This window comes from Sceloporus undulatus, chromosome 1, assembly GCF_019175285.1.
Source record: "Sceloporus undulatus isolate JIND9_A2432 ecotype Alabama chromosome 1, SceUnd_v1.1, whole genome shotgun sequence".
Lineage (NCBI taxonomy): Eukaryota > Metazoa > Chordata > Lepidosauria > Squamata > Phrynosomatidae > Sceloporus > Sceloporus undulatus.
Genome location: NC_056522.1, coordinates 24,174,608 through 24,198,967, shown reverse-complemented (window position 1 = coordinate 24,198,967; position 24,360 = coordinate 24,174,608). Strand labels below are relative to the sequence as shown.

At 41.0% G+C, this 24,360-nt stretch overlaps 2 protein-coding genes across 3 annotated transcripts in view; one reads left to right on the top strand and one right to left on the bottom strand.

The window, feature by feature from the left end:
• The window catches only part of LOC121919816, a 28,112-nt gene extending 21,774 nt beyond the window's left edge, over positions 1-6,338 (top strand). For both annotated transcript variants that reach the window (XM_042446753.1, XM_042446754.1), the window contains 2 exons: positions 2,561-2,678; positions 3,489-6,338. In XM_042446753.1, coding sequence (XP_042302687.1) covers positions 2,561-2,678; positions 3,489-3,683 — 313 coding nt within the window. In that variant the 3' untranslated portion in view covers positions 3,684-6,338. The remainder of the gene's footprint in view (positions 1-2,560; positions 2,679-3,488) is intronic.
• Positions 6,339-13,483: 7,145 nt separating this feature from the next.
• The window catches only part of ZC3H6 (zinc finger CCCH-type containing 6), a 40,615-nt gene continuing 29,738 nt past the window's right edge, over positions 13,484-24,360 (bottom strand). Inside the window, 3 exon segments of the mRNA XM_042438540.1 lie at positions 13,484-15,843; positions 20,898-21,140; positions 23,052-23,521. Coding sequence (XP_042294474.1) covers positions 14,357-15,843; positions 20,898-21,140; positions 23,052-23,521 — 2,200 coding nt within the window. The 3' untranslated portion in view covers positions 13,484-14,356.

Here is a 24,360-nt window from a genome sequence, read left to right as displayed (position 1 = left end):
CTGAGGGACCCCAGATGTTAGTTCCCTCTTAGAGGAGCAAGTGTCCCCAACTGCACCATTTGGAATCTTCCCGAGAGGTAGGAACGGAACCACTGGAGCGCAGTGCCCCCGATACCCAACTCTCTCATGCGTTCCAGAAGGATACCGTGGAATGACCTACTGCCTGAAAAAAAAAATAACCAAGAAGCATTGAAGTTGTCTTTTTGTCTTCTTAATCAGAATAATTTTTCCCCACAGTTCTACATCATCCCTACATTGTTAGGTTGTATCCTTGTGATGCATTTTGTTCCCAGTGATATTAAACAATAACTATTTGTCTCAATGGTTTAAATGGGAATTGAGAGAGCCAATGTGGTATACTAGTTTCAGTGTTGGTCTACAACTCTCGGAGACCAGGATACAAATTCTTGCGCAGCCAATGTGAATAAATAATGCCAAGAAAACCTTAGGATAGGGTTGAACATAATTCTGGGTACAATCTAATGGCAACACATGGGACTTGAGTTTAAAATATTGCATGTTATGTGTTGATGTTTAGATGTCAGCCAGCCAGCTGCATTGCTCCTTGTGGTATTATCCCCAAACCCCTGTTTAGTTGCTATTCTGTGGTCACTGTCAGTGATCATGCTCAGTCCTCACTGCGTGTTTTTACATCCCTTTTTCTGCCCCAATTTAAGCTTGTTTTTTAAACACTAGAATGTATTTCTGAAAAACTGGGCTCTTCCCCCAACCTGCTGCATTGGCTACATAAAATTCAGCACTCCAAAGAATGAGTCTGCTATTAGTATATAGCAACAGTTAGGAACCATGTGAGCCAGCATTGCATAATGATTTGAATGTTGGACCATGACTCTGGAGACCAAGGTTTGATTCCCCGGCTCAGCCATGAAACCCAGTGGGTGACCTTGGGCAAGTCACATGCTTTCAGCTTCAGGGGAAGGCAATATGGCAAACCTCCTCTGAACAAATCTTGTGAAGAAAACCTCATGATAGGGTTGCCATAATTCAGAAATGACTTGCATGCACTCACAGGAACCATGTGGTTCTCTGAACTCCCAGTAGCTCCAGCTAGCATAATCAATGGTACAGATAACTGGGAGTTGTAGTTCAAGAAAATCAGAAGGGCCACATGATTTCCACCTGTTATATATGTATATAGGTTAATTGGCATTTATGTTTGCCAGAATCCTATGTCACCTGCTATTTTACATATACTTAATTAGCAGAGGCTGTAAGAAATCTTAGTGAATTGGGAAGATGTGTAATGGAACATCAGCAAGAGTGTGCAGTGCCCATTGTTTACAGTGTCCATTGGGCGCTTCACTGGCTTTTGTTACATAATAGCAGTCCTCTAATGGACATGGACATTATGAAATGGACCAATTCTAATTCCCACATATGTAAATCCAAGACATTAACTTCTATACAGGATTCTGGCTGTTATCTTTAATAATACAGTGGGCCCTTATTATCTGCTGGGGTTTGGTTTCAGGACCCCACTGTGGATAACAAAATCCATGGATACTCAAGTCTCATGAAATAAAATGGCATAGTAAAATGGTGTCCCTTATATAAAATGGCAAAATGATAGGTTGCTATTTGAAATGTATACTTTTAAAAATATATATTATCAAACTGTGGATGCTTGAATCTGTGGATAAGGATGACCAACTGTAATAGGGTGACATACAGTGGTGCCACTAGGGAGATGCGGGGGGGATGTTTCAGACTGCACCAGGTGACATCCTAAAATGGGGTGACACCACTGCTCTTCATACATTTACCTTTTCGGAGAAATGGGCTGTGGCATTCATCTACTTATCTTTAAAATGCTTTAAGAGATGGTAGGAGTGGTGCAAAGCTCAGTGGGAGGAGAAAGGAGAGGCGCTAGAAGTTTTTAAAATTAAATGTTCAAATTTCAAAATTTTAAATTAAAAAAATTAAAAATTGAAATCTTTTAAAAATTTATTCAAAATTTTCTTTAAAAACACCACATTTTAACAAAATCTTCACTATGTATATGTAAATACATTTAAGTTGTTTGTATGATATTGTAATTTGAAGTTATAATTTTAATTTTGCTAGTTTATATCACAACTATTAGCATTAGAGTCAGTGATACAGTATATGGGAATTACAATTTACTAGTAACATTGGTGCAAAAAAGCATTACTAAAGATTCTGTATGGTGCTGTATGTGACATAAAATCTTTAATCCAACAGAGGATTCCTTGAAGTGAGAGTGGGATCTGTGTATGATTTCTTTTTCTTTCTTAGTAAATTCTCCTTTCTTCTGCAACCTTCAATATCACCTTCCATACAGTTCCAAAAAGTCCCTCCCCTTCTCAGCAAATTTAATCTGGTGCATGAGAGGAAGCAGGGAGAAGTGAGAATATGGTAAGTGAAAACCACATAACCAACCCTTCCTACTCACAGAACAGTGTCTGCTGGGTTAAAGAGACAGAAATGAAACATCTCTCCAGTCCACTGAGCATGGAACTCCATGTCAGATTTTTGGGCCCTTGGGCATTGAATAATATTTTGTCTCTATGTTCCCAAGGGTTAATGCATCAACTGGCAGGAGCCGGTCATCAGCAGAACACCTTGTCAGCAATGCGCAGAATCTAATCCATGTGGCTCTTCAGATGTTGAAGATGGCGGAAGCAGCTTGTGTCAAAGTAAGTCACAAATTTTGTTTTGTAAAGCAGATTTCTGTGGGTAACATAATGCTTTTTGGTTATCCCATATTTGTTATCCAAGGGCTAGACATGGAAAGGCAACCTTCTGTATCTTTTCCATGAATCTGCTTTATGTAGCAGGGAGTTGGAAACTCTTCTGTACACATTAAAATGACTGCACAGGGGTATGCATTGATCCCCCCCCTGTGAATTGCTATGCTTGTGGCTTTCAGATAGGGATAGTACTCAGTATGATGAGGTGAACAAAGTGCTTATGCAAAGGTGGAAATCACAAGGCCTGTGGCTTGCATGCGGCCCCAATATCATTTTTGACATTTTAACATTTATTTTGCCTCAAAATGAGAATTGTTGCTGCTGGAAGTCTCCAAGAACAGTTGATGCCTTGAGTGAAGTGTTTCTCCATCTTTTTTCTTGCAGATTTTTTTGGGTGGTGGTAGTGGGGAGGACTGGTTCATTTACCTCCAATCTGGAAGGTTATACAGTATCTGAATTCACACACAGGGAATGGAGTGGCCCCAGAGAGTCCTGGAAAAGAGAGGCTGGAAAAATGGCTTCCTGAGTTTGCCTATCCTCTCCTTATAAGCTTTCTCCCAGGTTAGCTTACTCTGAGCATAGTAAGGCTGTGTGAAAACTGCACAAAAACATGAGCATTCTTACTCCTTTGTGTTTTATCCTTAGTCTGTCCACTACTTTGTCAGAGTCATTTGTTTTGCACATTGTGCTTTGCACTTCACAAATTAATGCAATATTGGAGTGGTGTCACTCTTCTTTTACATCTCCTCCCTGCAGGGTCTGAAGCAACCACCCCCTAATTCAGAAGAAGCTGACGTAGCAGCATTTTGCAGCCAGTGGAGAAAATGCTTATGGTGGCACAGATTCAAGGAATCACTGAACTCAGAAAGAGATGAGTTGGGACTGCGCAAGACTGGATCATGGTCTGAACCTACCTTCACATCTATGACCCAAGAACTATGTGCTCCATAGTAATAATAACTACCCCAATCCTGCTAAAAAATATTGACAACTCTTGGAGATATGAAATATATTCACAACTAGCAAAATGGCCACTAGATAGGGACAATATGTATGATACGGCTAGGCAACCCAATGCCCTCCTGATATTTTAGATTACAGAATCCCTTAATCCCTGTCCATTGACCATGGCTGGATGAGACTGGTGGGAATGATAGATGGGAATACCTGGATGGAATCAGACTGCTTAGCTGTGATATATGAAAGTGTAGTTTTCAAAGGAGGCCTACAGCTACAGGGCTGTGTGCCAGTTCCAACATCTCTTTGCTTCTGCCTTCGCCCTGCTTTTATCTCACTTGTGCTGCTTCCTCCCACTCCTCAGTGTCCCCCTCCTCTTCCTTTCCTTCCCCAACACCCTCAGGATCACTTATGTTTATGCACATAAAGAGCCCTGATGGCGCAGTGGTTAAATGCCAGTGCTGCAGCCACAACGTTGTGAGTTCGATCCCAGGCTCCAAGGTTGACTCAGCCTTCCATTGTTTCATAGGTTGGCAAAATGAGTACCCAGCTTGTTGGGGGCAATTGGCTAACACTTGTAAACTGCTTAGAGAGTGTATAGTTCACTATGAAGCGGTATAGAAATATAGGTACTATTGCTAGTGCTAGAAGCCTATTGGTGTCTTGTGCAAGTGTATGCTTCCTTAATGTGGGACATGTTGGAAGCGGTTGGACATTTTTGTCTATTGCAGAATGCTTGTATTCAATTCAAAGTTGTAAAAGTGGAGGTGTGCATGGAGCTTTTTATTCTTTGCTTTCTCCAATGAAGCTCTTCCCTATACTGTGACCAAGCTTGAGGCACTAAAGCAAACAGAATTAAAGAATAAAATAGAAACAGCAGAGTGAGCAGTAACTTATACAGTGAATTAGTAAGAACATCTTGTAGTACAGTATTGGATTAAAACATGTGGTAGCCCTCACGGCATGAGTCATGGATATCCAATGAATGTTCATTTCCAATGGCACCTTGAACAGCGATATAATTGTAAAGCTCATTGTTCTAATGAATGTGCCAGCTAAGGAACAACCATTATCCTCATCAATTTATATAACTGGTGCTTTTGTCAGCAGCATTAGGTGGCTGCTGCTATGGTAGAGAATTGTGGTACTGAAAGGAGAGGGAATACTGTGTATTTCATAAATTAGAGTAACGGTAACCCATACCATGACCTATCATGATATTGTGAAGGGACTAAAAGAGATTATCAAGATGTCCAAATGGGACCATGTGCTAAATAAAATTCTGACTGCTGTGTATATTACATCACAATATGCCTTGGTGGACTGGAAGGCTTAGGGCAGAAGATGGTAGAATACATTCCAGTGACCAATGATCACAATGGAACACAATTGAATGGAGGAAAGGACCTGTCCATTTATCACACTGTTCTTACATAATATACACATAATAGTCCATGGATAAAAGGCCAATCTTCAGTACTTTTTGGCTGAAGTTTTGGCTACAAAAGAAAACCTTGAAGAAAAGAGTCCTGGATAATATGTTAAACTGCATGAGAATGAGATGCTGATAAGACTTGTTGGTGGACTAAATACTGACGCCATATGGAAGAAACTGTTAAAGAATAGGTGAGAACTGAATAGGTGCAGTTCCAGTTGGAGAGTGCAGAGGAAAGAGGGAATACATGGTTTATTTATTTGTCTTAAGTTGTAGGTAAAAAAGATCAGCTTCAGGAAGGCCAGAAGCTCAAGGCCTTCTTTATGTGAACTTTCTGCTTGCACTGTTTGATGAAGAACTTCTCCAAAGCTTCATCAATGTGAACTTCAACTCAGAGATATTTACTGGTTCCTCTGCAGATGTGAGGGATGAAAGAATGCGCTTTGAATTGTCAGGGCGAATTCAATGGGAACACTTGGTATGGAGAGGAAGTAGTTCTGGGAACAGAAATGTTTTAGTTTAAAGATGAATGGCTAGCGAGCGTGTGAAAACATTTGAATTGCTAATGGGTTTTAATATACACTGCAACCGAAAGTACCTCAGTCCTGACAATATCGCTTTTCTGTGCACAACTGCTGCCTTTGGAAATTGTTTGGAAACTTCAGCGGGTCCAAAATGCTGCTATTGAGAATAATAGCCAAAATACAGGCTATGGGCCAGGGCTAAAGGGATCGTGTGACTTCTCCGTTAAACAAGTGCATTGGCCAGTCCGTTTCGGTGCAGAATTAAAAGTCCTGGGTTTCACCTTTAAAAACCCTAAACAGCTTGAGTCCACACAATCTGAAAGACTGTATCTGCTTATATAAACCAGCATAAGCCTTATGTTCTTCAGGGGAGGGCTTTCTCTCAGTCCTGCCATCTTTGCAGATGTGGTCGATAGGACTCAGAGGAGAGCCTTCTCTGTGGCTGCTCCCAGACTGTGGAAATCTGTTCTATAGGAGGCCTGCGGGTGAAGACATTTTTATTAAGGCATGCCTTTGAACTGTGAATTTTATGGAACAGTGGTGCATGTTTAAATGATGTGCTGTTTTCTGATCTTTTTATTTTACTTTAATTGTAAACATCTTTTAAATATGTGTAAGGGTTTTAACTGTTTTTAGTATGTTTTAAGTAAAAATAATATTTAAATCCTTTTTAACGTTTGTACATTAATGTTTTAGCTGTAGCTTTTTAAATTACTGTAAGCTGCCTTGAATCCCATTTGGGAAAAAGCTGGGATATAAATTCAATAAATAAATAAACATAAAATAAACTTTGAATAAAGCTTTGTTTGCTGAAGCTCATGCTTCTAAACTGAATTGCTCTCACTCAAAGGTTGAAAATCTCTCTGCACTTCACCTTTCTTTCATTCTCGGAGAGCTACTGGGCAGTAGTTATCTGGGCTAAAGCACATTGTTTTCTCAAATCTCCCAAACTGTTGGGCAGCCATCATATTGGCAGAATTCTCTTTAAGCTTAACATGAGCTTGCCTCTTTTTACTGCCCTCTCCTCTTCTCTTCCCTTCTCTATTTTTTTTTATGAGTTGAAATCTCAAATTTATTATTCAAACTAAACTATTATTACTTCTTCTGACTGAACCAGGGGTGGGAAAATCATGTTGGGAGGGCAGGGCAGGGCAGGAAAGGAGTTGTAACAGGACAAACTGAAGAAGAACATGAACTCCTGTCCAGTCTGTTGGCACGTGGGGGATTGCCCCATTTGTGGATGGAATGCTCTTCCATGCCATCCTAAGAATTGTTTTGCAAGCGGATGGAGATACTCTATTTCCCTGGATTAAGGAAGGCATGTCAAAAATTTCCTTGATACTGCTGTGATGGGTAAAAAGTGTGAATTATGTCCATGTTAAGAAAGCGGTTCATTTCCAGTGAAAGGAAGGCCTGGTTCCCTCTTGGCCGTTTAGGAAAACTGTAGCATTACTTGTTCTTGATGAAGGTTTAAGATTATTAAATGTGTGAGGACGTTAAAGCTATCTTGGTAGTGTTATGTGCAGCCAGTAACATGCTGCACATAGCTACTTGGCTTTTTTGAGGCTGGCTCCCTGAACACTTCAGTTGTTTTTTTTACCCACAGGCTGGCATCCATTGTATTGAAGGATCCTGAGAATTCCAGAGAATGAGCTTGATATGTTTGGGCCTCCAGATGTGTGTTGGACATGTGGTTATGATTGTTTACTTGGTCACTCTGGAATAGCAATGCTGGAGAGGCCAGGAATGGAAAATTGGCCAAGGCCAAATCTCAGTATGCAGAATCCTAAGGCTTAGAATATGAATTAGGATCATCAGCACTACTGTCCTCTGGGACAGAAGGGAATGATGTCTGTTCAGACCTGCTGTATTCTCTGGTTATGTAAACTAACCTTGAAAATGATCTATGGTGGTGCACAGGCAATTCTACCTGTAATGAGTGATGCAGAGGACTCTTCAGGTTTACTGGGTGACCATGACTCTGTAAGCATACACTGGAGATCTTGTTTGGCTTTGTTCAGAGGAAATGATTGGATCAGACAATTGCTTTTTTACTATTTCATGGTATAGTATCAAACTGAATAAGTCAGGGAAGTGCATGACACTGTGATTTGCTCCACATTCTGGGAAGACAAAATTCCTGGGTGGGCAAATGGAAGTCAAAGGAAGGCAGACATGGAAGAAGTAATAAATTGTATTAAGATAACCTGGAGTTCAGCCATTCCTTCTATGTAGACTTGTCCAACCATTTCTGTATTTACCTCAAGGAGGAGGAAAATCTTTCAGCTGAAAATAAAGACATTAATAAATCTAACCAATTCATCTTCAAAAATCTGACTCTTATTTGTCCCTTCTCTAGGATTAAATGAAAATTTTCAAAGGGTAGGTAAATTGGATTAAGAGATTTCTTTTACTGTCAGATACTTTGGTAGGGTGGAATATAAATGGTCAAGAGTAGGCTGTTTATAAGTTTGCTCTTGAAATCCTTTCCTGCCACCTTGTGGTTTGTTCACAAAGATGCTTTCAGTTTCAATTGGGTGAATGAACAAACAGGACTGGAATATTTTGGTGACAAGCTGGAAAGACCTGCTGCCTTTTTGCCTGAAATACTCGCCTGTCCTAGAGAGCAAGGGAGCTTTGGGCAGAGTAGGGCTATGAGCTTCTTCTGGGAAGAGTTACACCAATAGCTTCAGATGTATCCTCTGGGAAGAGTCAAGCAGTTCCATCTGCTGGTTTAACCCAAAAGTGCTAATTTGTTCTATGCCCTCATGCCTCTGACAGCCTGCACTTTACTCTTTCTGCATTTTCTCCACTTCCCAGCTGCTGCTGTCAGAAGCAGAGGAAAGGGAACTAGAAAGACAGTAGTTTTTAAAGAGAATGAGACTAGAAGTTTCTGAAAATAAGGGGAAGGAAAAAAGTGATCACAAAATTTTTCTTTAAAAAAGAAAAGAAAAGAAAAACAGCTTAAAGAACAAAAGCACCATAAGAGAGAAAACTGAGCAAGAGCTTTCTAGAAGGTGAAGTCAAAAAAGCTAAGCTATATGTATCTGGATGCGGGCATTATGACAGAGATAGAAAGAGAGATGTCTAATGACTCTGTGGACTATGTGAGACTGGATCATTTTGAGTTTGTAAATACTGTTGAAGTGGACAAGATTCTTGGCAGTGTTAGGAAGACGACATGCCCCCTCGATCCTTGCCCATCATGGTTGACAGTCCAGAGGGGGGGGATGCAACAAAAACACTATAACAATCCATAATTAATGCATCTCTCAGGGAGGGAAGATTTCCATTGAAATTAAAGCAAGCAGTTGTCAGACTACTTAAAAAAAAAACCTCCCTGGATCCCCTGAGGAGAAAGAACTACAGACCGGTCTCCTTATTACCATTCTTGGGCAAAGTGATTGAGAGGGCAGTTGCCTTCCAGCTCCAGGTTGCCTTGGATGAAGCCGATTATCTAGACCCATTTCAAACTGGCTTCAGGGTAGGATATGGAACTGAGACTGCCATGGTTGCCTTGGTCGATGATCTCCATCTGGGCATCGACAGGGGAAGTGTGACCCTGCTGGTGCTTTTGGACATTTCAGCGGCCTTCGATACCATCGACCATGGTATCCTTTTGGAACATCTGAGGGAGTTAGGTATTGGGGGCACTGCACTCCAGTGGCTCCATCCCTACCTCTCGGGCAGATTCCAGATGGTGATGCTAGGAGACAGCTGCTCTTTTAAAAGAGAGCTGACATCTGGCATCCCTCAAGGTGCCATTTTGTCCCCCATGCTGTTTAACATTTACACGAACCCGCTGGGTGAGATCATCCGGAGGCATGCGGCACGATGTTATCAGTACGCTGATGACACACAAATCTATTTCTCTATGTCTCCGACTCTTGCAGTGACTAAGGATGGCATCTCTCCTCTGCCTTGGGCCGGTAATGGACTGGATGAGGGAAAACAAACTTAGGCTGAATACAGAGAAAACGGAGGTACTCGTGATAGGTACCTTAAGTCCAGGGATGGAGATTTGTCAACCAGTCCTGGATAGGGTCACACTTCCCCTAAAGGACAAAGTTCGCAGTTTGGGAGTACTCCTGGATCAGTCTCTGCAGTTGTCATCTCAAATAGATGTGACGGCTAGGACTGCTTGGTATCAGCTTTGGTTGATATGGCAACTGCATCCCTACCTGGACCAAAAGGACCTTGAAACAGTAGTACTTGCACTGGTAATCTCTCTTTTAGATTTCTGTAATGTACTCTACTTGGGGCTACCGTTGTACCAAGTTTGGAAGCTTCAATTGGTCCAAAATGCAGCAGCCAGATACCGGCACATCTAGGTTTGACCATATAACACCAGTGTTAAAATCTCTTCACTGGCTGCCAATTAGCTCCTGGGTGCAATACAAGGTGTTGGTTATTACCTTTAAAGCCCTACATGGCTTAGGCCCAAGTTACTTGAGGGAACGCCTCTCCCTACAGAATCTGCCCCGCACTCTCAGAACATCAGGGAAGTACTTATTAGCAGAAGAACTGCTCCCTCAAAGCCAATGTGGCTTTAGAGATAACACTACAGATATGGTATTTGCCCTTAGACAACTACAAGAGAAATGTAGAGAGCAGAACAAAGGACTCTATGGCGGGTTACACACCGCCATTAAAGTACGCGTGGAGCGCGTACTAAGGTTAGGGAGGTGCGGTGCTTCCGCACCTCCCTAACCCTAATACGCGCTTTGCGCGTAAAAAATGATGGCGGCCGTTCTAGTCGGCCGTTGCCATTTTTACGTAGCGGACGCTGTGCTTCCACATGTGTCGCGGCGGCTATGATGCTGAGAGTGCGTCAGCGGCGCTTTGCGGCATCATAGCTGCGCCGCGAGGAGGAGCTCCATTTTGGAGCTCCTTTTTTTGCTCCGCGAGGGAGTTGCGCGGTTTGGCTGCTGCGACTCCCTCGCGGAGCAAACAGCAGCGCCGGGAGACCGCCGCAAAGTGGTGGCTTGTAACCCACTCCAGTAACATTTGTTGACCTCACCAAAGCCTTCGATACTGAGTAGAAAAGGTCTGTGGCAGATCCTGGAACGACTAGGATGCCCCCCCAAATTCCTCAAAATGATTACCCTGCTACATGAAGGCCAGCAAGCTCAAGTCAGATATGGAGATGCTCTCTCGGAGCCCTTTCTAATAACTAATGGTGTGAAACAAGGTTGTGTTCTCGCTCCAACTCTATTTACAATCCTCTTCAGCATGATGCTCCAAAGGGCTACGGCAGATCTCAAAGAAGAAGACGGCATTTATATACGCTACCGTACTGATGGTAGCTTGTTTAACTTAAGCCACCTGAGGGCCCGCACTAAGACTCTAAACTATCCAGTCCGTGAGCTGCTTTTTGCTGACGATGCTGCCCTCGTTGCCCACACGGAAGCAGCTCTGCAGTGCCTAACATCTTGTTTCGCTACAGCTGCAGAGCTCTTTGGACTGGCAGTCTGAAGAAAACGGAAGTTCTCTACCAGCCGACACCACAGAAAGAACACTACCACCCCCACATCACTGTAGGTACATCTGTGCTTAAGTCCCCATCTACCTGGGGAGCATCATCTCCTCAGATGCCAAGATTGATAAAGAGATTGCCCCTAGCAAAGATCACAGACTAGCAAAGGAATATAGGGCATTCGGAAGGCTTCACAAAAGAGTCTGGAGTAACAAACACTTGAGGCGAAGCACCAAAATCAGTGTGTATACAGCCATTGTACTGTCTATTCTCCTTTATGGATCTGAAACAGGGTCACCTATCGCCAACACCTATGACTCCTCGAACGCTTTTATCAGTGCTGTTTACGCACAATTCTAAATATAAACCGGACTGACTATGTGACGAATGTTGCTGTCCTTGAGCAAGCAGGGATCACTAGTATTGAGGCCATGCTATTGAGGATGTAGCTGCGCTGGGCAGGACACATTTCTAGGATGAAGGACCATCGCCTCCCAAAAATAGTATTCTATGGTGAACTCGCCACAGGTCAGCATAAGAGGGGCGCCCCAAAGAAGAGATACAAGGACTCCCTGAAACAACATCTCAGGCTCAGCCAATCACCAACAATGGTCCACCCTGGCCTCGCATCAGGAGGCATGGAGTCGCACTATCCATGATGCTGCAGTCTTTTTTTGAAAACACACCGAATGAGCCTTGAAGAAAAACGACAGCGCAGAAAGAACCACACCCAGAAACATCACCCAAGGAGACTTTCTGCTGTGCTTTCTGCAACCGGACTTGTCTATCTCAGATTGGCCTTTTTAGCCATCAACACGCTTGTAGTAAGCGTGGGATGAGTCCTTCCTGAATCTTCGTTCGCGAAGAAAAGCCAGAGATACTTAGAACATTGTAATACTAGATTAACGTCAACTTCCCTTTAAGAATACACTCAAAACGGATCTCTTCTGGCAGGCTTATTCATCGGATTCTATACAGTGGTACCTCGGGATACGAAATACCCAGGTTACGAAATTTTCGGGATACGAAAAAATCCCATAGGGAATTATTGTTTCGGGTTACGAATGTTTTTTCGGGTTACGAAAAAACTTTTGGTGCTTTTTTCGGCTTTTTCGCACGGAATCGCGGCTTTTCCCCATTAGCGCCTATGGCAATTCGGCTTACGAAGGCTTTTCGGGTTACGAAAGCGGCCGCGGAACGAATTACTTTCGTAACCCGAGGCACCACTGTATAAAAGTTTATGATGATGTTTCACTCTTGACTATGATTATTGGCTACTGATGAATCGTTTTTTAGAGAACTAATAGGAATGTGGTAAATTCAGTATTAGTGTTTTATCAGTTGTATTTGTATTATTGTATTATTTTATTGATGTAATCCTGCCTTGATCCTTGGGAGAGGCGGGAAATATGAATAAATATTATTATTTTTATATATTTTTCATCTTTTGGGCAAATAGGAGACCTACTCCACCTTAAATACCCACCTCACCAAACAATACAAGCAATTCAATCACTGGGGAGGGAAACCATCCAGATTCTCCTTCCTTGGACTTGTCAGTGTTGCTAGGAAAGGGGAGAAGAGCCTATTTGCTATCCCCCCAACATTACCTGCCCTTTCCTTAGCTTAGATGATTTATGTGGCAGTTGCAGGGAAAAGGCAAGCAAGTGGCAGAGAACAGGAGTCTTTAAAACCTGTTTTGACACCTCCCTCCCCTTTATCCCTAGCACACTCCAGATTGTAATTCATGCTATAGTGTTCTGGAGAAAGGTAATTTGTGTCAAGAGAGATAGAAACATGGATGTTTATCAATATTGTTGGTTTAAATCGAGAAGCACACTGTGATATGTGCTTCATCATGAATGCTGAATAGAATGGGAGTAAAGAAATGACCAGGTATTATTGGAAGAAATAAAGCAATGCATGATTATATCCAGTGCTACCTTTCCTGGAAAGGGATTAATTTTCACAATTTATTCTTCCTCTTTACAGCTACAGTTCCAAAAAGCTAACAGGCAATCTAGAATACAAGATGGCAAGAAAGGCTGCAGGAGAAGAAAAAGTGAATTTGCAAAGAAATGTTTAAAAATCACTTCCTTCCCTTACCTATTAAACAGAAGTCTCTTTCTGTGAACAGGACAGGACAGAATACAAAATACAGGCCCAAAGCCTTTGTTAGTGTGAACTAGAGTAGATCCACTGAATCAATGGGCTTTACTTGTGTGCTGACTCACCATACAATGATTAAGTGGGTCTCCTCTAGATGAGACTAATCAACAGAACTCCAGCCACTCTGCAATGCACTTTTCCAGCATTTGACAGTAAAGTATTTCAACATTCCACATGAGTCTATAAAAAAGTTAAGAGATTTTCCCTCTTTAATTTGTTAAAAATGTCAGACACATGAATACATGTTACTGTCATTACATCAATACAAAAAGCAATACAAATTAAGCAGCTGAATACAAAAATACATTGAATACATGAACACCACAATGGTACACAGCACTAATTGAGAATAGTGTATACATGAAAAAAGTAAATACATTTTTACATACACTGCATATGTGATTTCTACTCTAAGGGTAATGTTTTAGTTATGTCCTTTGCATTATCTTCTATATACAGCACTGAATAAAATACTTTAAAAAGTTGTTTCAGCTCCTTAATATGCAATACAGGATATCAGATTCACGAATAAAAAATGATGCCTTGCGTCAACTGCTCAGAAAAGATCAATTTTTTTAAAATTTTGCTTAGCAGGTAGGACTTGATAGATTTAATAAGTGTCATCTTAAATAGTGTCTCTTACAGTAATGTACATTATATTGCTTGAACCTGTACAATCATACAAAAGTGGCAAACATTCGCTAAATGGTAATTTTGAAAAAAACACAGTACACATATACAAGTCTTCAAACTGAATCCCAATTATGATTATTTACAACGAAAGTGCTTCTTTCAGTTCTAACATGATATAACATTTTTTTTAAAAAAAACACACAGATAAATGATTAATCTCCCCCAAAATGGGGAAATTATACAGAAAATACCAACTTGGCAAACACTATAGCATACTGTATTACTGCATGTGGTTCTGAAAATAGCAGCCCAAAAGTGTTTCTGGTTATAATTTAAAAATAAATAAAGCACAGAGGTAAACCAGTTACAAAATTGCAGAAACCTGCATTACTCACAATGGTAAAAAGTCTTAGTAAACAATCACCGGTATCTAACAAAAAGGTGAAGCAGTTGGGTCAAAAGTCTTGAAAACATCTTTCAGTGATTTGTCATCCGATTCCTCATTTGGATCATTTTCTGCTGTTTGACTGGTTTGCCCAGACTGCTTTACTTGCCTCTGATCAGTATATTGTGGTCTGATTAACCCTGATAAAGCTTGGATAGGAAGGTTGTGCACTGCGGGTGCAGAACTGGAGTGTTTAGTGTGAGACTTACTGATGCTACCCATTTTATCCAGATTGGCTTCTCCAGATCCTTCCAGATTCTTTTCTACATGTGGAGATAATTTCTGAGGCAGCTGTTCTTCTGACAAAGTAGCTTCACTTTGGCTAGAATTTTTTAAAATACCCTTTTTCTGGTTCTCTCCATTCTCCCCTGAATTAATTGGAGGATCCAATGCTACTTGATTTCTTGGATCATACAAACTAATACCACTCAGTATTGAACTAGGAGTGCCCAGATGAGCACTAGAAGATGACAACTTAGGTGCATATGGAGGCAACACATCTGAATCAGTCTGTGAGGCTGCAGCCTCTGAGGACTGTGATGTAGCACCACTAGATTTGGCTAATCGGGGATCAGTTTTAGAAGGCAAGAGGTCTTTTGCTGTCCCATGGTGAGTGTCTGTACTGGATGATCTATGGAGTCTAGGGTCAATGGTTTTCTGTAAGCGAGGATCTCCTAATTTCCCAGGATGGGAATCTCCAGCATGGTCCAAAGAAATACTTCTGCTTGCTAAATTTGCATTTTTTGCTTTTGCGGCTAATCGGGGGTCAGATGGAACTGCACTTGTGACTGGATCATTTTTTATATTCCTTAATTGATTAAATCTCTGGTCAGCTATCAGAGGAGGAAGAGGTAAATTGATCGAGGATACTGGGTCTTGTTTGGGCAAAGGTACTGGGAGTAAATCTTCAGGAGCCCAAACAATATGTTTAGCAAAGTTGGGTTTGCTCAAAACAATGTCCATTTTGATATGGCTAAACTGCCTAAGTTGAGACCTTGGATCCCGTAGTGTTACTCCTGGAAGAGGTTCTAATGGTATCAAAAAAGGTCGCTCCCTCAGCTCTCGTTCTACTTCCTCATCATCTTCATCTAGTCCTTTCTGCATGATTTTGACACTAGGATGTGTGTGATGCAAGTCCATCTTTACTCCACCAACTGATGAGCTTGCATGACTACTTTCGTTACCCTTTAACGTCCTAGGATCTCGTGAGAGCCTTGGGTCTAAGGCTCCTGAATCAGATGTTTTTTGAGCATTTGATCTTGAAGTGGACCTGAGCCTGGGATCAGCAGCTTGAATTCCTGGGCCTCGTTCTTTAGCAAGTCTTGGATCAGTTGGCATAACACGCAGCTGCTGGTCTGCTGACTGCTGTTGATTTCTAAATGTCTCACTTTGTTTCTTTAAGGTCTTTAGTATCGATTTAACACTGTTTCCTTCTTCCTCTTCACTGCTAGAGTACCAGTTTACATTATCATCTAGAAAAATAAAAATACAGCATTATGCATACTTCAATGGCTATATTTTTTTCTAATCTTAAGATTTCCAAAACAAAATTTCTCAGTAGTGTCTGCGTACTTTCAATGAAATTTGATTACACAAAAGAGGACAATTCTGATTTCCAATTTGAATGGTAGGAAGCGAGGTCTTTAATGACAAGCCAGTTGTAGTATCTTAGATCAGCAAAATTCAGCCATAAAACCAAACAGCAAATGCTCCATAGGTGTGGACGCATGAACTAACATTACTGGCCAAGTAACTGACTTGGGTAAATTTTAGTGGACTATGGACATTGCTTTTTAATAACAACAATAAATCTGAGTCTCAGTGAGCTTCAATAGCAACATTCAACATTCAGGTATGAATCACTGTCCAACACTGAAAAGACAATTATACAAACATGCAAATATTTCAGTAGGATGCAAACTAGCTAAAACACAAGAACATTAACTTGTCTACGTTTGTTTCTTCCTTTCTTTACATTCTTACTGCTATGGAGGGATCAAGAAAAAGGAGGAAAGACTGGAAGGATTATAGACATGTCAGTTCTGATTTGAGGAATTGCTGTCAATAGTCTTCCAAAGTTTTTTGTGGGTTTTTCGGGCTATGTGGCTATGTTCCAGAAAAGTTTCTTCCTGGAACATGGCCACATAGCCCGAAAAACCCACAAAAAACTATGGATGCTGGCCATGAAAGCCTTCGACTTTACAATAGGCTTACAAACTCACCCCTCTACAATAAAGAACTGCCTTTTTATGTGTGCAAAACTGAGACAAAGTCACTTTGGATCTTCCTGATCCAGAATACCATTTGCAGATGTGATGCTATTTTGGACTCCCAAGAACATATGAAGAGCTATGCTGTATAAATACTGAAGGCCTCCTTAGTTCAATATTCTATTTACATAGTGTCCCAGCAGCTACATATGAGAAAATAACCAACAGGATAGGAGTTCAATTGTATCCTTTAAATTTTGGAGTGCTGTGAACAAAAATTAACATCTAAAAGTTGACTAATACTTATATGTGAAAACATTTTAACTCAATAAATGCCATGATAGATCTCTACACCTGCACTGAACCTAGTTTGAGGCTGGAATGTGTTTCTTAACTGCCAGATGGGAAAGTTCCATGAAAGCATAAAACAGTCCTTTCTACAGGACTAGCAGAGAAGCTTGAAGATAAGACAATGCTGTGATAATTCTGCGTTAGAAAATCCTCTCCTCCATTAAAAATATATATGCCAATAGATGGGCTAAGCCTGTGCTGTTTACATGCCTGTCAGCTTAAGATCCCTGTCGCAGCCTGTAAGGGTGGAAACGGGGTACCTGGCTACACCCATGTGGCCAGGTGTCCCCATCCAATATCATAGGCCATGACAGGGGGCTTCAAGGGCATGACGGCGGTGACAGTTAAGGGAGTGTGGGTCTGTGTGATGAGCTGGCTTTGTCCACGGAGTTTCCAGGAAACTCTGTGGCAAACAACCAATCATTTGGTTTTGCACTAAGGCCACACTGGGCCAGGATCCATTTGGCACTACCAGATTATTGTCCATTGGCCTACCCTACTGAGTTCCATCATCTGGACAGAACAACATCAGGTATAGTATGTAGAGAGATCTTGTAGCACCTTTGAGACTAACTGAAATAAAGAAGTTGGCAGCATGAGCTTTCGTAGACTTCAGTCTACTGCCTCAGATGCATATAGTGGAAACTAGGACAGACATATGTATACCATTGGTATGTGAGAATGTCAATTGAAACTGGACTTGCTTCTTCATTTCTATACACAAAGGATTTTGAATTTGAACTGACATTCTCACATACCAATGGCATATATATGTCTGTCCCTGGTTTCCATTTTATGCATCTGAGGAAGCAGACTGAAGTCTACGAAAGCTTATGCTGCCAACTTATTTCAGTTAAGTCTCAAATGTGCTACATACTGATTCCACAGACAAATACAGTTATATCTTTAAATTCTACCACATATGTGAAATAAGTAACATCTCCTGGTCCAATGTCCCATAGTTCACCTTAACTGCCAGCAGCCCCAGCAGCTAAAGGTCCAACTGCCAATCAGAGTGCAAAGGAAGTTGACATTTCCAACCTCCTCCTACCAGCGAATGAGGCTGTGACAATACTTGCAATGGGGTTCTGCTTCAAATTGTCCCAGTCTTGCTTGCTGGTGGGAGTGGGTTGGAAAAGCCATTCTCTTTGTGCCTCAATCAGCAGCTAGACACACCTTCTGATCTATCTGCTGACTGTTATGGTGAGGTGGCAAGGGGGATTTACATACAAATCCATATCATCTTACTAAATACAGAGCAGTTGTGGATACATAATGCTTTGTTATAAATTCATAACTGCAATACTGAATGCCAGGCATTTTTGTTTTTAAAAAAGAGCTCATTTCTTAACATTTCCTGGGCTATATAGTAAAGAATTGATTTCTCCAATGTTTTTTGATTGAAGAACTAAAACATTTTCCGTTTATTGTTTTGTGACGTTTCTTACCCAACAGTATTACAACTATACCACAAAGTGGAAATAACATTTTAAATTAATTTTACTTGTTTGTTTATGTCAATCTGTACTGGTCCTATGTGATTCTCTGACAGTTTTTATATTTTTTTTCATCTGCCTTTAAAGCCAAGAATCTGTAATTGGCTGGGTTCTAAAATAATCTTTGGATAGTGGTTTACGTAGTTCGCAATTAACAATGAGACATCAAATAGGTTTTATAAGCTTTGGTACAGTAATATAGTGTTTATTTTAACTGGTGTGATACTGGAGGAACGACTTAGGGAGCTGGGGATGTTTAGTCTGGAGAAAAGAAGGTTAAGAGGTGATCTGATAGCACTGTTTAAATACTTGAAGGGATGTCATATTGAGGAGGGAGCAAGCTTGTTTTCTGCTGCTCCAGAGAACAGGACCCAGAACAATGGATGCAAGCTCCAGGAAAAGAGATTCCACCTCAACATTAGGAGGAACTTCCTCATGATAAGGGCTGTTTGACAGTGCAACACACTCCCTCGGAGTGTAGTGGAGTCTCCTTCTTTGGAGGTCTTTAAGCAGAGGCTGGATGGCCATCTGTCAGGGATGCTTTGATTGAGAGTTCCTGCATGGCAGGGGGTTGGACTGGATGGCCCTTGTGGTCTCTTCCAACTCTACGATTCTATGATTCTAATATCCAATCAGAATATGCAAAGTTTCTGCCTGTCACGAGAAACAAATAACTTTGTATTATATTTGTCTGAAAAAAAGATGTTTTCTGCCAGTTTCAGGTTATCTCTGTGCTCATTATCTATCTATCTATCTATCTATCTATCTATCTATCTATTATTAGAGTACTTATACCCCGCCCTAAAGGCTATCAGAGCAGCTTACAATTATTATTTTGGGTCTTTTTTGCTGCTTTCGCTGCATGCTTGAGGCCTGCCTTCAAGATAGATTTTTTCCCTCTAAATAAGTTTAGGTATTCTTGTGACTATTGGTACAAGAGAATTCCTCTCAGAGCTGGGAATTTAGAATGCTTGAACTTGTTGAACTAGAGTGGGTGTCAGACTTAGGTATTAGACCAAGGTGGAATTCACTATTTAATTAAACTTTCTTTATCTACCATTAACTATCTACTTTGCCTTTATTGGATAATATATAGACACCCCCCTCTTTTTGATGGCTCATTTTTGGATACAGTATTCTGCTGTTTTGACAGATCTAAATTATAGTCATGTACTGCATTTTCAACCCTTGGTTTGCTCTTTCAACCACTCCCCAGTGTGCTATTCCCCCCACCCCCAGCCAACATGACACAGTCTAAAGTTTGATCATGCTTTTGCAAGCTAAAAAAGACTGGGTTCCAGTTTTCAACTGATTCCACTTTTTGACAGTCCTCTGTTTCTAACCCATCAGATAGGCATGGGCTTCCTGAAAATAGCTTTACTATTTCATTATTGTCTTCTATGGTAGTCTTACTGTCTCTGCTTCAGTTATGCCATCTTTATCATCACCGCTACAATACAGTGGGTGCTTGGTATCTGCTGGGATTTGGTTCCAGGACCCCACCAGAGATACAAAATCTGTGGATGGTCAAGTTCAACTAAATAAAAGGGGGTAGGAAAATTGGTGTCTCCTACATAAAATAATAAATTCAAGGTTTGCTTTTTTGGAATTTATATCCTTTTGGAATATTTTCAAGCAGTGGATGATTGAATCCGTGAACATGGAGGGCTGACTATAATATATTCTGTATTTCTACTGTTTTTAGAAACTTTTAATACTTTCCATCATCCTGTTAGTCATTTCACTAAATGCTTAATTGGTTTTATTTGGGGTATATCTGAGGATTAACACTCTCTATATAAGTTCACTGGAGCAAAATAAAATAATGGTAAAAATATCCATTTTACACATCTCAATATTATTTATACTGCCTGGACAGGAAGAAAAGAAAGAACATAATAATATGCTCAGCATTATGGTGCTGGAAGAGATTCAAGAAGACTATGGCTCTCTGAATTTATAAGCTTCCTTTTAATACCGTGTAAGCCAATGGTCAGAAGGAACTCTGCTGGGGGTTAAGTGTATTTGCCATCACACCCTTCCTCTTAGGAATATATCTCCCTTCTGTTGACATGTACTTTATATAAATACTGGTTATAAAAATAATAAGTCATTGCTTTCCTTGCTCACTGAATTAGCATCCTACGAATATATATAAGGTAGATATATTAATCAGGCAGTAACAGTAGAAAACTATGGGTGAATGTGGACAGACTATATTGAAGATGCACTCTGTCAAATGTGTACTGTAGCTGGGGGTGTATGAGTATACTACCCAATTACTATAATGAAATTAACAACTTCAACAACATCATCATCAACAACAACAACAACCCCTTTCAGGACCAATCAGGAGCTGATTTTGCAATGTGTGATATACCAAAATGTTCACAAACACTTGAAAAGACAACTTACATATGAACATAATGTTATACAACATTTTGTTTTAAAAATGCAGTCTGACAATACCTTCTTCTCTACTCAATGACCTTTGACAACGACTGCTCATTTGGTCTCCATCATCTTGTTGTTTCTGACTGAGCCTAACGAAAAGGGCTTTTTGCATTGCAGGAAGGAAGTCTGGTACATTAATAGCTGAATTGTGTCCTGTTGCAGAGGCACAATCTAATTCGTACTCATTTCCACTGTTATGTGAATCTGAAGAAGTGTGGTGAGGCTGGTGTTCTGTAAATTCTCCTTGCCATGTACCATCTGTATTCAATATTACAAATAATCATTATTAATGCTGAATACAAGCTAAAAAGCTATTTCCAAGCTGCCTCTCTCTCTCTTTCTCTTTCAAAGTAGGCTATTTAAATGCTGTCCCTTGCAACCAAGAAACTTAATCCAAAGTGATAAACGAGGTGGAACTATACAGACTACAGCAAGATTAATTTTCAATGGATGTAACCACGAGGGGCAGGGAGCAGATTCACATTCTCCCTCAGTGCATTTTTTTTAGCTTCTCCTACATAAAGCAGTCTACAGCAGCACCTCTCTTAGGTGGGCATGGTGAGCAATTGGCCTTTCTCCTAAATCTGAAGCAGCAGGGATGGGCAAGGATTATCCTAGCATTTGTGGGGTAACCTTCCCGGCTCCACAGTTGGAAGAAAGGTTGAAAATTGATTGGAAGCTACACGGCAAGACTAACAAGAGTGCTGTGGTTATCCAGGGCTGAACACGCAATCCCAACCAGCTAGCCTTTCTTTCTGAAACAACACCATCCCAGCTGGCAATCTTTTTTTCAAAAGAATTGGGTGTTTTTTTAGATTCCCTTGGATCCTGAGCCCTTACAAATGGATGCTTGATGTTTGCCAGGTAAAGAGTTTTGTGTACATGGGAGAGGTGGTGGTTTCTGATTAAGCACTGGATGGCAAATGAATTTGTCTTGACTTGGCTGGATTTAAAAACAGGGGCTGGATGGCCATCTGTTGGGGATGCTTTGATTGTGATTTCCTGCATGGCAGGGGGTTGGACTGGATGGCCTTTGTGGTCTCCTCCAACTCCATGATTCTATGATATAATTGCCTCTATTGCCACTGGGGGCATACACTCTTACAGAAAAAACTAAGTGTTTGCTCGGCAAGAGATACAGTCAGGCCTTCACATCTATGGGTGCTCCATTCTGGATCTCCCCCCCCCCAGATAACAAAAAGCACATTATTCCCAATGACGGTATGACCATGTGCATGGGCCGCCACTGGGGTGAATGGGGCAGGGCCATCCACAGATGCTCAAATCTGCAGATGACAAGCCCGCAGATGGCAAGAGCTGACTGTACGGTAACAGCCAGAGCATAATCCATTATCTACACCTGGTCCAAGTCCCACTATCAAGAATTCCACAGGAAAAAAATGTTCTGTGTAGGGTACACAGTAAGGAGCCCTGGTGGCGCAGTGGTTAAATGTCTGTACTGCAGCCATTCACTCGAAACCACAAGGTTGCGAGTTCAAGACCAGCAAAAGGGCCCAAGCTCGACTCAGGCTTGCATCCTTCCGAGGTCGCTAAAATGAGTACCCAGACTGTTGGGGGCAAATTAGCTTACTTGCTGTTCACCGCTATGATCTTTGGAATAGCGGTATATAGATAAAACAAATTATTATTATTATTACACAGAGCTAATACTACACTTATTGGGGGGGTTCCGTGCAGCAGGTATGTTCTCCATCCACAATGACTGGATTTTGAAAATACTTCTTAAAATCTTTAATTACGAGGTTTAAGAATGGGTGAAATGTCAGTTCTAGCAAATTTCAACTCTTCCCAGTACAGTAGGCCCACCCCAACTGTGGGTTTGCTATCTGCAGATTTGAGCATCCATGGGTGGTCCTGCCTCATTCAGTGCCCGTGCATGTGGTCATGCCACCATTAAAATCAATGTGTTATGTTGTTGTGTTATGTTATGTTGTGTATGTTAAAAGATTGATATGTTGTGTTGTAAAATTTGTTAATAAAATTTTAAAAAAATCCAAAAAAAACAACAACAATGGGACTTGAGGTCCCCCAATTTTTGGCATCTATGGTATGTGTGTATGTGTAAGAGAACCCTCGTGGATACGAAGGGCTGACCGTATTTACAAGTGTTGTAGTTCTCAGGATAAAACTGTATAAATTGGAACTTACCACCAGCATTATTGGTTGCCTGGAAGTTGTGTACAGCCTGATGTGAATAGTAATTATCATAGAAATTGGATGGATTCTGAAGAGGCTCGTAACCAGTGTTTGGCTGTCGTTCACTGACAATTTGCTGATATGGCTGGCCAGACGTGCAGTGATTGTCTCTGGGCATGTTTGCCACATGGTCTTGAACAACAGCACAGCCGTAAGATGCTCCAGATGGTGTTAAAGATGGACCACCCTGTTGCCCATGCATAGGCCCACCAACTGGACCCTGTGGCCCCAAGTAACCTGGAGGCACTGGCTGCAAAGGTGGACTCTGCGGTACTGCTGGACCTACGCAGGGATGCCCAGGAGAAGCTGGAAGTCCTGCCAATCCGTTATGTCCTGGGCTTGAGTCTGCCTTGTATATATGTGAATCGTTTCCTTCAAATTCTGGTCCTGGTGGTGATGTGCTATTATAGAATGCTGGTGGACTGAAAAACAAAACATTAAATCAAGAAAATTTCTGTATAAATATTAAATCCAGACTGTAAATAACAGGCAGCCTTTTGGTCTAGAGACAATATTTCCCAAGTTATTTTAGTACATCTTAGAAAAGAAACTATTATATGATCTGTAGTTTTATTGATTGTTGTTTTCTGAACACCAAGCCATTGCTCAGCATAAACCACAAATTATTTTGGCATCTTCTCTGTACAGGATAAGAGAGAATGAGTACAAATTGCAGTGGGGAAAACACATTACGACAGACCCCCAACAGTAAATTCTCACCACAGTTTGTAAGGGATGTTACAGAAATGTTTTGTTTAGAGGATTTAAAATGGATTCGAGTATCTATGTAATTTTCTTAAAAGCATTATCAACAAATGTAATTATATTTTAAATGTACTGTCAAGTCAAATTTTAGACCCAAATAGACAGGTTACTAAATTCCATGTTATTAAAGTGACAGCTCATTCAGGGATTCTATATCTAAATAAGGTTATACCCATATTTTAATGCCATTTTCCTAAAGGTTTAGTCATATCACGGTTGTGGTTATTGCTGTACCTGCTAGCTTAGCTGCACAAACTGCATCCATCCACTACCATGCTATACTGAAGGGCCATTGCACTTTCTGGAGAAAAGTGACCAGTGGGGTCCCACAGGGCTCTGTCCTGGGCCCAGTGCTATTCAACATCTTTATCAATGACCTGGATGATAGAATTGGGAGCATACTTATCAAATTTGTAGATGATACCAAATTAGGGGGAATAGCTAATACCCCAGAGGACAGGATCAAGATTCAAAATGACCTGAATAGACTAGAAAG